Genomic DNA, 15986 nt, shown 5'->3' on the forward strand with positions numbered 1-15986 from the left:
AGAATTATTTTTCCTCTTTTATTTTTGCTGGATAAATCATTATTTGGAGCCAGTGAATAGAAAAAGTGCATGCTGCCTTATTAAAAATACATTCGGGTGATTTAAGCCAAAAATCACTTTAAATGTCATCTTATAACCAACATAATTCTTGATGAATACCAAAATAAAGTGAACCACCTATACTACCCTTGGAGTAAATTGTGTGCATTTTATTGCAGGATTGGATTGCGCAGGTCTATCTAATAAAATGGAGCCACTGTGTGTACAACACAAACTATATTACAAAATGCTCTCCAGCTACTAAAATAACAATACAAGCACATTAATCTTTACAAATGGAAAAGGTAATCAGAAACAGGCCACGGAAAACATTTCAAAAAAATTAAAACTACAAGTAAACAATGAAACCTACATGAGTATCAATTATATACTTAAGTCTCTTGCTCACAGGAACTTCAATAAGGCCGATGACATCTAGTTGATTATATTGATGGGCAGCGGCCTTTTTATTTGCTGTATATTACAAACATTCTGACCCAGCATGCTTGATCCTTCGCCTAATGGTGTTTCCCAGTAATTAATAAGTGTTTATGGTGAGGACAGGGGTCATCTCTGTGAAAGAGACTGTATTCATTACACTCTGGGCCCTGAGCAGGATGTGGCTGCACAAAGTCCAGATTAATGTCTTTTTCTTCTGGACTCCTGGCCCCGCGCAGCCAGTGTCAGAGCTTGTCAGAGTCCAGGCTTCCTTGCAGAGGCGCTGGCTTGGCTTCCACTCCAGGATACCGACTCTGTGTGTACCTTCACGCCTGCCTAAATTTAAATTCTGTGATTGCTCCTGAGCCAGTTGATCCAATGCTTATGTTACGTCCAAGTACATTTAAAAAGATATTGCGAACAGCTGCCTAATAGTGTTGCATTTCCTCATCATCCACAGATGCAATAGTGTGTTAGTTCCCATTGGTTAGTTTCCACCCATTAGGTCTATTTGGCTGCCTGTGGTCAGATGTGACTGCAAAGCAGAGCTCAGGAACAGCTTGCTAATTGTGTTTCAGACCTTCTCTGTCACTGATGCAGGAGTAAGGTCTAAAAAGGTTGCTTTGCCCTGTTCTCAATCAAAGCTAATCAGATTAAACAGGGCATGTGTGTATATGTGTGTGTGTGCTTACCAATAAAGAGACTCCAGATTTGGAGACAGCCTTGACTCCTGCTGTTTGCTTTGTTCATTAAGAGGAGATGAGCAGATGGTTTGCTGGTCTGTTGTGCAGTACACACATGCGGGCACACACACACACGCTACACACACACACACACATACATGCAAATACATCCACACACTTTTGTGCTCGGTCCTGTCACCTTAGCTTTATCCTCCATTTATCTTTTCCATTACACATCTCTCGGCAGGACAATGTTACTCTGTGTCTTGTGAGGTGAGTGTGTGTGTGTGTGTGACAGTGAGTCAGAAAAGAGAGATACAGGGGAAAGAGGTGATCTGTGCTGAATGAAGTCACCCACATTTGAACTGAAGACAACCTCAGGTGGTCATCTGAGGAGCTGATGACTCATTCACACGTTCACTTCAGTGAATCATTCCTATTCACTCTTCAGTCTCCCTGTATTCAGGAAGAATTGCTTGGAACAGAGCTATTGTTTCAGTCCTGCATCACAGCTTATCTCCCTGTGTCCAGGAAATGGCACATTGCACACTTAGACGAGGTTCCATGAACAAAACTTGGCTTACTGCAAAGATTTCTGTTGGCACAACAGAGGCCTTTGGAGCGACGTGAAAGGGGAATTTCATTCCGTTCCATCACAACTGATGGTGGACTTGAGCAAACTTAATATGGCATAATTAACACCACGGCTATCTACATGCAGGATATTATCTACTACACAACCAGTATGTTCCTTTATGGGCCTTTATCATGTTGGTATATGTTCCACCTTTAGCTTTCTGTCTCATTTGGTGAACCAACATAACAAATGAGCTATAGGCGATCATATTACATCTGATTATTATTATTATTATCTTTAAATGGGACAGAGCCTCTCGTTCATTAAGGATGGCTCTGTCCTCATGTTGGCATTCGGCAGCAAAGGAAACTCTTAATCGATTACTTTTCTCCAGAATTAGAACATTTCACAAAATAAGCATTCTTTAAAAACAACTGTTAGTCTCTACTTCACATATTGCTTTGAAAATGTCATATTTAATCTTTTTTTATAAATGAGGACAAACGTGTTGTTGATTGCTTCTGACTAACTTCAGGGGAAACATAATATAAATCATTATAGCAGGCATATATTTAATAAAGGGGAGCTGTCAGTAATAATAGTAACAATAATGCGATGCATACAATAATACTCCTAATAAATATTTGCATTATTGTGTGCATATCTGATTTAGTCAAAGAGCACCAATCAATGCCACACAACTCTCCACTGTCGATGCCACAGGGGCGCTTCTCCAGCTCCACATGCACACACACACACACACACACACACAAACACCACATAAAAACAATATAACGTCGCACAAAAACAACCAAATATACAGGAAATCTTTACAAACTGATTGGTCCAATGTATTTCACAGAAATCAATACAGCTATCAAAACAACATTGTGTAATAATAAAAAAAAACAGAAGACAACAATATAATCAAGAATGCATTGAGGAGGAAAGATCAGATTGAAATAAAGAAGCACTGAGACAATTGAATAAAAAGAGTTTGTATTGTTTGTGACTGCACTACTGCATAACATACACAATACAAGTCCTTACTGACTGTACAACATGCCTTTATGTTTCTGATAGGAATAACAAAATCATGACCGTATATATATATATATATATATATATATGTATAGATATATATATATACACAACTCTGTTACAAGTTAGATTCATCACTTGCGTCCAGATTAACAGCACGGACAAAACAACTATGGTCATCTTCATCTAGGATCTATAAAGTTGCATTGAAAGAAACACGAACACAATCGGAGGAAAGTACTGTTTCCCTCTACAGCCGGAATTCTGTGATAAATGTAATAAATTAAAGGAGAGAGCGGTGGAAAGTTGTGAAGAATGTCACCCTGGAAACGCAGGGACGTCATCTTGCTCTTACGGCGCGAGCCGGACGGAGGCGTGGATCTGGGATGTGTGTGTGTTTGTGTGACGGAGCATGCCTGTCGATCATATGTCTCCTTAATGACGCGTTTTCACCGCCATGCTCTTCCCATCCATCCATCCAGGTCTCAGTACATCCCAGCGGCCTGCAGGAACACTCTCCCCTCTGAAACGCACAAAAGGAAACCAGATTGCTACAAACCGATCACTGCTGTGTGTTTGTTTAGCCGTGGTGAAACGCTGTAGCAGCACTATTTATGAATGTAAATATAAGTCCCGCACAGATCAAACACCATTAATAAATGATCATTAGTAAGGCAGACTTGTCTTAAAGTGTTTTTGGCCTCCGATCTCTGTTTTTGGCGATAAAACTTCGACGGCACAAAGGAGCCACATCCTGCCCTGCTGTCTGACAGACAATTCCCCTTTAAATGATTTATTACTGGGTGTTAATTATGCAAATGATGTCCAAACAAACTCGTCACGAGGACAATTAAGACAGCCGTTAATTAGTGGCCGGTTCTCTTCTTGCTTCACTGACATTCAATTAAAAATTGCCTTTGAACAAGCTAGCTGTCTGCTCCGGCAGCCCCGGTGCGGCGTGGAGCAGAGGTGGGCTGGAACCCTGCACTCTTTTGATGAGGCCGGGGTCGAGATCACGGCTATTTCCTTTTTTTATGTCTATTAAAGATGTTACATGTGGGATTTTCTCATTAATCTAGCCCCGCCAAGACAATAATGCAGGGCGAAAATAAATATATTACACGCCCGTCTCCATTAAAAGGAAACCCCAGTGAACTGTTTCATGCTTCATTTCATTTTGCCCAATTTCTCAGGCTTGGTTTCCCTGTAAAATCTTTGAAAACTCCTTCCAGTAGACTGGTAGGTTAAGCATCAAACGCAGTGAGAGGGTGAAATAATGAAATCTGTTGACAAGAGCTCAGCGGACAGCGGCTACAATCAATCACTGTCAGAATTTAGAATCGCTGTTTTCAGACCAAAATCTATATTGAGAGTAAATCCTGGAGGGGTCGGCTTCAGGACGTGAACTGAAACCCTGCACTCACACAGAAAGGGACAGAGAAGTAAACTTTAAGATGCTGCTTCTCCTGTGTGAGAGCCTGGTGTGTGTGTGTGTGTGTGTGTGTGTTTATTATCTGTTCTTCTATCAGGAGGTTACCGAGCCTCGCAGACTTCCTGCAGACGATCAAAACCCGATCGCAATTACTCCCAAAATGAGGATGTTTGTCTTCATTTCTTCCATGCTGACATTTGGTGATAGAAGGTTTTAGCAGTGACAGCAGCTTCTGTAGCTTCAGTCTCTTATGACTAATTAGATGGACGGAGTCAGCAAATGGAATCGCACAGCTACGCAACGTTTCCAACCCGTCGGAAATAACGTGGAGCCCCTGGAATTGTCCCGCCGGGCGCCCGTACCTTGCGCTGCGGCCTTGCTGTCCAGTCTGTTGTCGTCGTGGTTACTCCCGTGTACGTCCTGGGTCACGGCGTCTGTGAGAGGAGGGGCTACAGATGATTGATGGCCTGTAGTTTGGTCATTAATTAATGAAGACACTTAATTAGAGGCTAATGAGCAGTCACGATGACGACGCCGCGCTGAAGGATTTGTGACATTTAATATGAAAATGAGGATTGCTGTGAACTTGAAATAAACACAGGATTTATCTGTGTGTGTGTGTGTGTGTGTGTGTGTGTGTGTACCTGTGTGTGTGTTGGCAGTGTGCAGCAGGCTGTGTTCTGCCTGGTCGCGGAGTTTGACTTCCTCCTCCAAGGCCTCCTGTAGTCTCCTCTTACTCCTCTTCTCCTTCTTCAGGCGCTTCTGGATCAGAACTGAGACGACAAAGAAGACAGACAAAGATTACATTTCTTGTAAAGGTTTATGAATTGTCTTTAAATACACAATAGAAATGTCCTGTATGGAGTCCTGAGACGTCCCCCTGTCCCTCCTGTACCTCTGTTCTTCTGCTCCACGCTCAGCTGTCTCTCCAGGGTCTCCCTCAGCTCCCTCTCTCTGACCAGCTCCATCTTCAGCTCCGTCCTCTCCAGCTGGTCCTGCTTCTCCTGCGCCCGGGCGTTCTCTATGGCAACCCTCAGCAGACCCTGCTTGGAGACACACAAGCGCGTGCACATCAACAGGTTACGCAACGGACACACAAGCCAGCAGAGGAAAAGACGCACAACTGACCAATGACCAGAAGATTGTCCTTTTAAAGTCAAGTTACTTCTCTAAAATTAGATTGAGAGAGGGATAACATATTGCCACAAACTGACCAATCAGAATACAGATAATAATAATAATAAGGCTCAGCATATGAAGCATAGAGTAACAGCAGGTTGGAAATGCAGCGTTGTCGGAGTAAACCCAGATGAAACGTCTTCTTCATGTGGTAAAAACAGCCAGCAGGTGCTTAGACTGCAGCTCCTCTTCTTCAGTATAACAAAGACTTGTGAATATGAGAAGCAGGTCAGCACACGCCCATCCCAATTACTGCATATCCTCAATTCTCCGCTCTGCCAAGTCGGCTATTTAACATTTCAGGAAATCCCAAAGAGTTGCTGGTCTACCCTTTCTATTCATGTGGCGGTGTGAGAATAATAAGCCCCAGCAGAGCCTCACCTGGATGTTGGTGAGCAGGGTCTCTATGGAGGACAAGCCTTCCGGGAAGATGAAGGGAGTGTGATGGAGGCCTGCTGGGAGCTTCTGTCCCCCGGGGTAAGCTACCCTCTCGCAGCCCTCCCGGCCGGCTGCGGGTTTCTGGTAGACTTGTCTGTCACAGGCCTCCCTGGTTGTCAGCGCGGCCGAGGAGCCGTTATCTGGAAGGCAGAGGCGGAGAGACATGCGGCGACACCGTCTTGTCAGTAAGGGCAACACACGCCTCGGGTTGTTTGTGCTGATACACCTCTGTCACAGGTCTGAGGGGGGGGGATGTGCAGAATGCCTCCACTCTCTCATCTTACGCCAGCTTCTGTTACAGAAAAACACGTTCTCCTCGCTCTGCTGCACATTAAGTCCTTCTTTGTAAGAACCTGGAAAATGCTAAAATGCTAAAACTGTCTGGATGCTGAAGGAACGGCGTGAGCGGTTTGGGATCGCACCGATATTCCCTTTAATCAGAGCTGTGAGCAAGGGGCCGTCTGAAAATGACACTGACTGCCCTGTTACGTCCAAGCAGCCATTAAATAACCAACCAACACAGGAAACGTCTTCCACCCATTACTCAAAGTGGAAAGTGTCATTTTCAGACGGTCGACGAAGATGAAGACTGAGCGGCTGGAAACACAAACTAATGTGGGTCACACAAACTCTACGTACAGACAGAAGGGAACTATAGAGAAAATATGGATCCTTTACATCTGTTAGACGTCCTGATAGTCAGTGTGTTCACTTTAAAAGGTCATGATACTGAGATTAGGACAACAATGCATGAACAATAACTGAAATGGATTTAATTGGAGTGTGTTTTAATCTATTTATTTAGGTAAGTTAATGTTATAAAGGTAAAGTTCACTTATACTGATGCTAAATTATCATTTTTATTATGTTTTATTTCCTACTTGTATGTCTCTATATTCATATCCAGTATATTTGTATCTATGGTGATGTTTTGAAGCGTTCCCTTACATCTTTGCTCCTCTCCTTGAGTCCCAGTTTGATTCTTAAACGAGCTGCTTAGTCAAATTATTCTGTTCGATCAACATGAAAACAATCAATAACCATTTTAATAATAGATTTAGCGTGATGAGGTGATTTATCATGTAAACAAAGAGAGGATCTGCTGATTCCAGCGTCTCAAAGCTAAAGATTTAAGACGTCTCCGTCTCATAACAACATGCAGGCTGATCACTTTGAGCTCTGGGAACTTGTGAAGGACATTTTTCATTATTTTAACTTTTTAAACACTAAACGATTGACTGATTAATTGGGGGAAAAAATTAGCAAATTAATTGCTAATGTAAATCATTAAATCATTAGTTGCAGCCTTATAAATGCTAATTACTTCATAGCACACGTAATACATTCAGGCTACTTAATTTCAAGCCCAACAGCAAAAAGGTGTTAACACAGATTTTATGTGTGTGTACACGCGCGCGCACACACACACATCAAAGTCCTGGTTGGGGTTTTGGAAATGTGGTTACCCTTTATTAGATGGCACTATGCCTATTGATAATGCATCACAGCTTGACACGGACTCATAAAAGAAGCTAAGAAGCTGCATTATGGATGACCATCTGTTTGTAAACCTGAGAAGTGTGTGTGTGTTCTCCACTCCTGACACTGAGGAAGATGAAGATTAGCCGGCTTCTAAATCCTTTTTTTTCCGCACACTCTATGCATGTACTGTCATCCTGGGCGGCGAGGACGGAGACATCTGGGGAGCTGGGCGGTTATTGGAGCAGAGACGAGTGTGAACGTGTGTGTGTGTGTGTGTGTGTGATATCTGGCACTTTTCTGCGTCTGTGACAAATGACAGTGTTTTCTTCACTTAGCTGACCACAGCATCTTCGGCTCCAAACCCACCCACCGCCCCGACGCCGCAGCGGCCCCACGTCTTGGCAACTGTCACATTCAAGGTGTTTCACAGATGAGAAGCACTCCCCCCACCCCACACACACACACACACACACACACACACACACACACACACACTCCCTCTTTCTTGCTAAAAGCATTGCTCTGTAGAGAAAGGTAATTAGCAGGTGCTGGTGAGCTCAGCGGAGGGCATCCAACTACACTCCTGTGGCTCACATACAGACACACACACACACACACACACATACACACCACACACACACACACACACACCCGTAGCTGCCTGAACTGCACAGTCAGCAGCGTGGGCTCCCCAGGCTCCTTGGATGTGACTGATCCTTTATTGAGTTACTGTTTTACGCCTACTTTACCTCGCTCTCACGCACACATTTATGCATGCATACACACACACGCGCGCACAAGCCCGCGTTTGATCATTTACACATCTCCCTAACCAAGGTCACTGTCTGTTTTTCTCTTTTTTCCTAACTTCATCTCTCTTCTTTCGCCTCTCTTCTTCCTCTCCCTCCCGTCCCCTGGGCTAATGAACTTCACCACATGAAGACTGCCAGTCAGCGGAAGAGAATGGGCAGGAGAGAGGGAGGGAGGGAGGGAGAGAGAGAGAGAAAGAGAGGGAGAGGGAGAGAGAGGGAGAGAAAGAGACAGAGAGAGAATAAAATTCTGCTGATGTTTGGTTAATGGGAGTGAGGTGTCAGGGATGGCCTCTGATCTTTGCTGCATGGATACGTTGTTCAAAGACCACTGAAACAGCACACACAGCCAAAACTCACTCACTCTCTCTCTCTCTCTCTCTCTCTCTCTCCTCCCCCGTCTCTCTCTCTCTCTCTCACACACACACACACACACACACACACACACACACACGCAGATTATCATACAACTGATTGACAGGATGACAGCCCCGGAGCGTTCTTTGAAACGCTGTTCAGTCGGCGGTAAAGCGGCGCTCTGATGTTCAGGGTCAAACACAAAAGTGTGCAATCCGGCAAATGTACATGCGTTTCATTTACATGCAGGAAAATCAATTGAAAATCAATTGCATAAATGCGATGTGTGATGCGTGGCGCTGGCTCACGTTGTTGGTGCCATCACTGCTTTGTCAATACGTTCACAGATACCTGACAGCAGCTCCGGCCTTACCTGGGGGGCCTTTGTGATTCTTAGATTCGATTACTGAATAATGCTATTCAGTACTAGAATACATTTACACACACACACACACACACACGCACGCAGGCCCATATACATGCAAACTCCCTCTTTTCTGCCTCTCCTTCGCTCTGGCGCTGTAGATTTCTGCTGACTGTTTGTCCTTGAGCAGTCCTCATTAAGCTAATGCAAACCTCCCTGACAGAGAGAACCAAACAACTGACGTTGCAGCACCGTGGCAACGCGGGCCCTAACGACAGGGAGGCAGTCGTTATGCAGATGAGGTCCAGCTGAGAGCGCGGGAGGCCGCCCGGCTCGTTAGGCCGCGGCCCGGCAAATGGCTTGCTAATGTAACACCGCTTCCTGGTCTAATGGAGCCCTGTTTCGCAGAATTATTTGTCTTTGCTCGCCGCAGGAAGCCAGGGGGGCCACCGACAGCGAGGAAGAGGGGAGGAGGAAGAGGGGAGGAGGAGGAGGGCTGGAGGCTGAGACGCTCTGATTCCTTATTGACCTGTTACTCAGATTTCTCTCTCATGTCGACCTGTTGGGAGCCATTTGTCTTGAATGTGCAGCGTTTAAGAGAAACTGTCACACTGCAAACACACAACTTCTCAAGTCTGCAAACAGCCGGCGAACGCGAGCGCACAAGCGGTGGGCTGGTGAGCGAGCATCCAAACATGACAGTGTGTCAGAGTTTGTCGGGGAAACGCTGACATAGCTGTGTGTTCTGCTTGTAGTACTTTGTTATGACGGGCTTTGTTCCAGTCATCAAATGATTAATCACTGGAACAACAAATTCTCAGAAAAACAGCCAGAAGAAGAAGTCGACCTTTGGAATGAAAATGGTCACCGACGTGCAATAACAGGATAAAGATAGGAGACCAGACTAGCTTCATCTCTACTTGATCGTCGGCCCTCAGGAGGCACGGCGGCGCTGATGGACCTCACCTCTGTCAGCGTGGCCTCTCTTGTTGTCTTTGCTGAATTCCACTGGAGTCACATCTGCGTCTCTGGCCCCCGGCGGCGCCACACTGGGGGAATGTCCCAACACACTGTGGCCTGATGACAGACTGTCGTGGAGAGGGTCTGGAGAGGAGAGCGCCCAGAGAGACGTTAGCGGTGGAAATGTGACAAAAACACACACTTACACACACTTATCTGCTACCTACGTGTGTTTTCCGCAGCACGTTCTGTGTGAGACGGCGAACTTGAGGCGCTGCTGCTGTGATTGGACGACATCTGACCTTCGTCCAGTGAAGGAGAAGGGGAGGGGCTGTCCCGAGCTCGCTCCTGCATCACAGCACAGCCGAGCAAACAAACAGGAGTCACACTCTGCTTTGTGCACAAATCAGAGTTTATAGTCAGTTGTGTATTTGTGGAAGCTGAAGCAGAACGACACGAACGCTCACAGCAACGCATCATCCTTCTAAAACTCACTTCATCTGATTAAACAAGAGAGAGAACTGCAGACACCCGGGTTCATCGATCAATATTTAAGAAACAGAAGAGGAGGTGAGACAGAGACGATGGAGCGAGAGAGGAGGTGAGACAGAGACGATGGAGGAAGAGAGGAGGTGAGACAGAGACGATGGAGCGAGAGAGGAGGTGAGACAGAGAGAGACGGTGGAGGGAGAGAGGAGGTGAGACAGAGAGAGACGGTGGAGGGAGAGAGGAGGTAAGACAGAGAGGAGCGAGAGAGGGGGTGAGACAGAGACGATGAACGGAGAGAGGAGGTGAGACAGAGAGGGTGGAGGGAGAGAGGAGGTGAGACAGAGAGACGGTGGACGGAGAGAGGAGATGAGACAGAAACGGTGGAGGGAGAGAGGAGGTGAGACAGAGAGACGGTGGAGGGAGAGAGGAGGTGAGACAGAGAGGAGGTGAGACAGACGGTGGAAGGAGAGAGGACACAAGTCAACAAACTGCTGAGTCACCACTGTTTCAAGCAACTTTACCAACTTGGCTAAGGAGCCTAGGGTTTCTGTCTGTCTGCATGCGGGGAAGCTCGAAAAGCCGTGAACAGATGTAGGACAGACTGGCTTAAGGCCAAGGGACGACTGATTAGATTCTGGTCCTGATCCAGAACCGGGAAATCCAGTGGACAATGACTGGTTTACAGCTCTGAGTATGAAAGACAGGAAGAGAGGGGAGCGGGTCTGGAGTTTTAAAGCCAAACTACTGCGTCTGAAGGCCAGAATGGGTCTCTATGGATCCATGTTGATACTTCTACTGCTACTTCATGCTATGGGACAGACCGATGTGGGAAGGCCCCCATCTATGAGGGTCCAGATCTATGAGGGTCCAGATCTATGAGGGTCCAGATCTCTGAGGCTCCATTCTACCTACAGACTGTAAATCAACGTCACAATGCTACAAGTTACGCAAAACAACATCAGTGATCTAGTTTGGACGTCAGCTTGCCAGAGTATCACTCTAACCGATCAGAATGTCTTTGGATGTGATGTTTAATGTTCTGAATTGTGTGTTTTGATCTGATTGTGCAGCGACACACTCCAGGTTCAGTTAGCAGCCTGATCCCAGCGGGTCTGGTGGCGCTCCAGGTTCACCTTAATGACGGAGGTGGGAGCCTTGGCAGGGTGTTTGGCGTGGAGCTGCGCCAGGCTGGCCAGCGTGCTCAGTCGGTTCATCTGGCCCATCGCCATGGAAACGGAGGCCGGCGCCAGGCTGGCAGGGATCAGAGGGTGTGACATCATCATAAAGGGCAGTTGGTCCAGAACTGTGGAGAGTAGAGAAGAGTAGAATCAAGTCTATAGCTTCTTATATGGTAAAGGTCAAACAACCACGCAGCCACTCATCTCCATCAAACAGGATGTGGTTCTGTTTTCTTCTTCTCTATGTTCGCACCTCGCTGACTGACCTCTGTTCCACTGTCTATCAATTAAAAGCCTCTCCTCTGCTAAGTCCTGCCGTGTGCGCGTCTCTGATTCTCACATGTCAGGACTGAAACTGAGCTCCGGCGTCAACATTATCTGGATGACCGCTCCGCTTCTAAACCGTCTGAAACTCGACGACGTGCCGCCGCGTGTCGGCCGCTCAGAGGTGCTGAGTTTGAAGAAGATGAGCGCGGTGAGGAGGGAGTGTAGGTGAGGAGCAGAGGAGGACGGAGGGACAGACGGGAGGACGCAGATGTCATCATGTGCTATTATTGAGCCGATAGATTGATTGATTTTAAAAAGGCGATTAATGAGGTCAAAGTCAACATTGATCAGGATATGATCTGTAAGTCATTTTACACACACCACACACACACACACACACACACACACACACACACACACACTCCTGTATTTGCCACAGGATTTGGATCAGACGTCCTTCTTCCTCCATGAGTCACAGAATTCCAACCAGCTTTGTCAAAATTCCTTTGAGTAATCTGACAAACAAACAGGTATTTGATGAAATTCGAAGGATTCTGTCTTTGTGTCTTATTGTCATAAACTAAAAGTAAAAGAATTTTGTTAAAAAAAAATAAAAAATCCCACACATCCAGATGAAGACAAATAGAATACAAATTGGTAAAATCTGTTCTTTGTGTTTCAGAATTTCAAACACATCAGCTTGTCCATAACACACTCATACACTGACACACACACACACACAAACACATACACATTCCTGTTATATTTACATTTTTTTTCTGACTGAAAATAGAGCGGTACAGGGACACAGAGGACATGTTTCACAATTATAATAACAATAACAATAAGAATCACTTTCCATAATGTAAAGGCTAAAGTTACAGTTGTATGTTTCTAATGTATTTCTCTACGACTTATCTGTGTATTTTCTGATCTTTTGGGAGATTTAAAACCACAAACAAATAATACTGAAGATAACATTGAAGAAAAATGTAAATGTGTAAATGTAAATAAATGTTAATGATCAGTATTTGCATTCTTAATCATCAAAGTCTGTTCCAGGAGCACATCTATGTCACACAATAAATGTATTTTCCGGCTAAATCGCAGCTCTAACAAGCGTGTAAACACACTGAGTGTAAACACACCGAGCCGACGCAAAACATTTAAGTGCATTTAGTCTCAGGAATCAGCGAACAAAACAAACTTGGCTCTCCTCTCTGCACCCCAGAGCCTTTTGACGGCAAACCAACACTTTTCCACTTTTCCCAAACCAAACTCTTATTATCGGAGGCAATCTGCTGTTCCTCTCTTCCCACAATCATCCACTATCTTTAAAGAAAATCCTTCCTCTCAACAGCACCCTAGTGGGTCGTTTCAGTCTCTCTATTCATGAAACAAACAATTCAGTCGGGAGGTGGGGGGGGGGGAGAAAATGACATAAATATTTATCATTTAATAAAAGGAAAAACAAAAACAAAAGAAACACAGGGAGGAAGTGGAACAAAAGGCGAGCTGATGGCAGTGCTGGTGCCGGGCCAGCAATGCACGCTGGGTAATTATAAGCACAAAGGGAAAAAGAAAAAAAAAAGAAATCTTGGACTCTATTCCAACACAATTGTCGCAAATAATAGAACGAACGAGCGAGTGTGGGGGCATCAAAAAGAGAAAGAAGAGGGGGGAAAGAGAGAGAGAGAGAGAGAGAGAGAGAGAAAGAGAGAGTAAAGAAAACAAATAAAGGAAGGAATGAAAGAGAGACAGAGAGAAAGAAAGGAGAAAGAGGAGGCACAGAGAGGGCGAGGCGGTGACTTTATGAGCCGGGCTCACTGGACATATGTGCGCTGCTTTGTGCATTTGGCAGATTAGTCTCTCGCTCTCTCACTCTCTCGTTCGCCCAGAGCACAAACCAATCCAAACAAAAGATCTGTGTGAATGGAGCTAAATAACCAGATGCTCCGACAATCAACCGGCAACCGACTCCAAATATTAAACCCCAACACACACACACACACACACACACACACACACACACACACACACACACACACACACACACACACACACACACACCCCTCCCCCCCATCACTCTCTCTCTCTCTCATGTTTCATTAAAGAACATCAAAAGTCAAAGTGCCTCCTCTTATGTTTATCCAAACAAACCATTACTGTAAACAAACACTTACTGTAAATTTCCCAGAAGATCTTGTTAAATGCAGAAATGGCTGCTCCCGCTCTTCCCCTGGCCCATAAGGTGTCACACTCAGCATTTGTGAGTGTGTGTGTGTGTGTGTGTGTGTGTGTGTGTGTGTTCTGAGATTGCCTTTGTAGTGGTTAAAGCTCCGGTAGGGGCCTAAGCTTCCCATAAGGCCGTGGGTGGCAGTATGGAAAAACATGCTTATGTGCGTATGTATGCCCTGTGTGTGAGTGTGTGTGTGTGTGTGTGTGTGTGTGTGTGTGTGTGTGTGTGTGTGTGTGTGTGTGTGTGTGTGTGTTTCCACTTGACTCTATCATTAACAGTGATTAAGCTTTACAGGTTTGTAATCGCTGGTGGTAACCATGCCACCAAACTGTGCACAGATGCTGACAGTTTAACTGAGTGAACACAATGCTGGGAGTGTTTACAGACAGGGTGTAAAGAAAAACACACACACACACACACACACAGAAGTAAACCCAAAAAGAAGTGGTGTGTATGAACACCGTTTCTGTTTGTACTTCTCCATATGTCCTAAAAGACAAGGAGCATTTCACCTTGCAGTATGTTCTATATATTTGCATTAAAGTGTGTGTGTGTGAGTGTGTGTGTGTGTCCCAGGTTGATAGTGTATTCCACACAGACCACCATAAGCCCTGTCATCTGTCTAAACACACTGATGTCGCTTTAACCTGTCGATAAAGGTGGGGGCGGTGCATCTGATTTGTTTGTGCGGTGTGTGTGTGTGTGTGTGTGTGTGTGTGTGTGTGTGTGTGTGTGTGTGTGTGTGTGTGTGTGTGCGTCTGTCCTCCCATCGATTGTCCGGCGTTTGTCGTTTGCATTCAGGATAGTGAATTAGAGAGAAGACTATTGATTGGGCCTCAGCCTCTCATCTTATTCATCTCTCCATCATTCTGGGCCGCTCGCTCTCTCCGCCGCCCCACTTTCCCCCGGCTGCTTCCTTCGCCGCGCCACACAATAACACTTCTTCATACCAAACGCTTAAAGGAATTCATACGCTTGCGAGCTGCCGACGCCTCCTGGGATTACAGTCCCTGCTGTCCAGGGACGGTCTGGGGGGGGAAGCGGGCAGACGGCATGGCAACAGGCAGAGCTGCGGTGATTTGCAGGTGGAGAGCAGTCTGAGTGTGTAGGTGTGTATGCGTGCGTGACCATGACTGAGCCTGCTGCACGTCTATAGGTCCTAATAAATAAAGGACTGCAGAAGGACATTAAGACGTCTTTACACCTCCAAATCACCAAACCTCTGCTTCCTTTGACGCTCTACATGCACATTAACAACAACGTTCTCATTTGATCACGACGTCATATGGGATATCGTGATGTCATATGTGATGTCATGTTGGATGTCGTGATGTCATATGTGATGTCATGTTGGATGTCATGATGTCATATGGGATGTCATGTTGGATGTCATGATGTCATATGGGATGTCATGTTGGATGTCATGATGTCATATTTGATGTCATGTTGGATGTCATGATGTCATATGTGATGTCAGGACATGGGATCTTGACATGGGACATCTTGAGCTATGGGACTACTTATGTTTTAATGTATGAATGGAACTGTGTGTTGTTTATTTATTGTTATTTATTATTTATTGTTCATTTATAGTTGTTTATTTATTGTCTATTGCTGTTTATTTATGACTGTCCTAAGATTGAGGCACAGCACAAATTCATTTTGTTGTATTATCATGTACAATGACAATAAAAGCTATTCTATTCTATTCTATCCTCTCTGCTGCATCACCTGATGGGACGAGCTGTGATCTGCCCTTACTTACAGGGATCCGTGAAAAATACAGATGTTTAAGGGTAAAATGCTGTTGGAAAAGACTTTCTGAGGGAACGGCTCTTTGACCTACAGAGCCATGAGGGTCCGTCTGAGTTTGGAAGTACAATTTCCTTAAAAACCATGAAATTTTGTAAGCCCCCACATCGTTTTAAGACAATAAATCAATTTATTTTGTATCATATACTGTATGTAATATATTTCTTAATTTTTATTATATTGTATGATATGTTATGTTAAG

At 45.1% G+C, this 15986-nt stretch overlaps 1 protein-coding gene across 3 annotated transcripts in view; it reads right to left on the minus strand.

Moving 5' to 3' along the window:
- Positions 1 to 2719: 2719 nt before the first annotated feature.
- The window catches only part of dachc (dachshund c), a 26879-nt gene continuing 13612 nt past the window's right edge, over positions 2720 to 15986 (minus strand). The window contains exons 4-11 of one of the 3 annotated variants that reach the window (XM_076141679.1): positions 11422 to 11591; positions 10027 to 10147; positions 9806 to 9943; positions 5771 to 5967; positions 5106 to 5256; positions 4855 to 4983; positions 4573 to 4659; positions 2720 to 3301 (exon numbers count right to left, since the gene is read on the minus strand). In XM_076141679.1, coding sequence (XP_075997794.1) covers positions 3264 to 3301; positions 4573 to 4659; positions 4855 to 4983; positions 5106 to 5256; positions 5771 to 5967; positions 9806 to 9943; positions 10027 to 10147; positions 11422 to 11591 — 1031 coding nt within the window. In that variant the 3' untranslated portion in view covers positions 2720 to 3263. The remainder of the gene's footprint in view (positions 3302 to 4572; positions 4660 to 4854; positions 4984 to 5105; positions 5257 to 5770; positions 5968 to 9805; positions 9944 to 10026; positions 10148 to 11421; positions 11592 to 15986) is intronic. The other 2 variants (XM_076141680.1, XM_076141681.1) reach the window with 2 other exon arrangements.

The sequence above is a fragment of the Genypterus blacodes genome, unplaced genomic scaffold (genome assembly GCF_046128005.1).
Source record: "Genypterus blacodes isolate CSIRO-AG114 ecotype Tasmania unplaced genomic scaffold, CSIRO-AGI_Gbla_v1 ptg000020l_1, whole genome shotgun sequence".
Taxonomy (NCBI): Eukaryota; Metazoa; Chordata; class Actinopteri; order Ophidiiformes; family Ophidiidae; genus Genypterus; species Genypterus blacodes.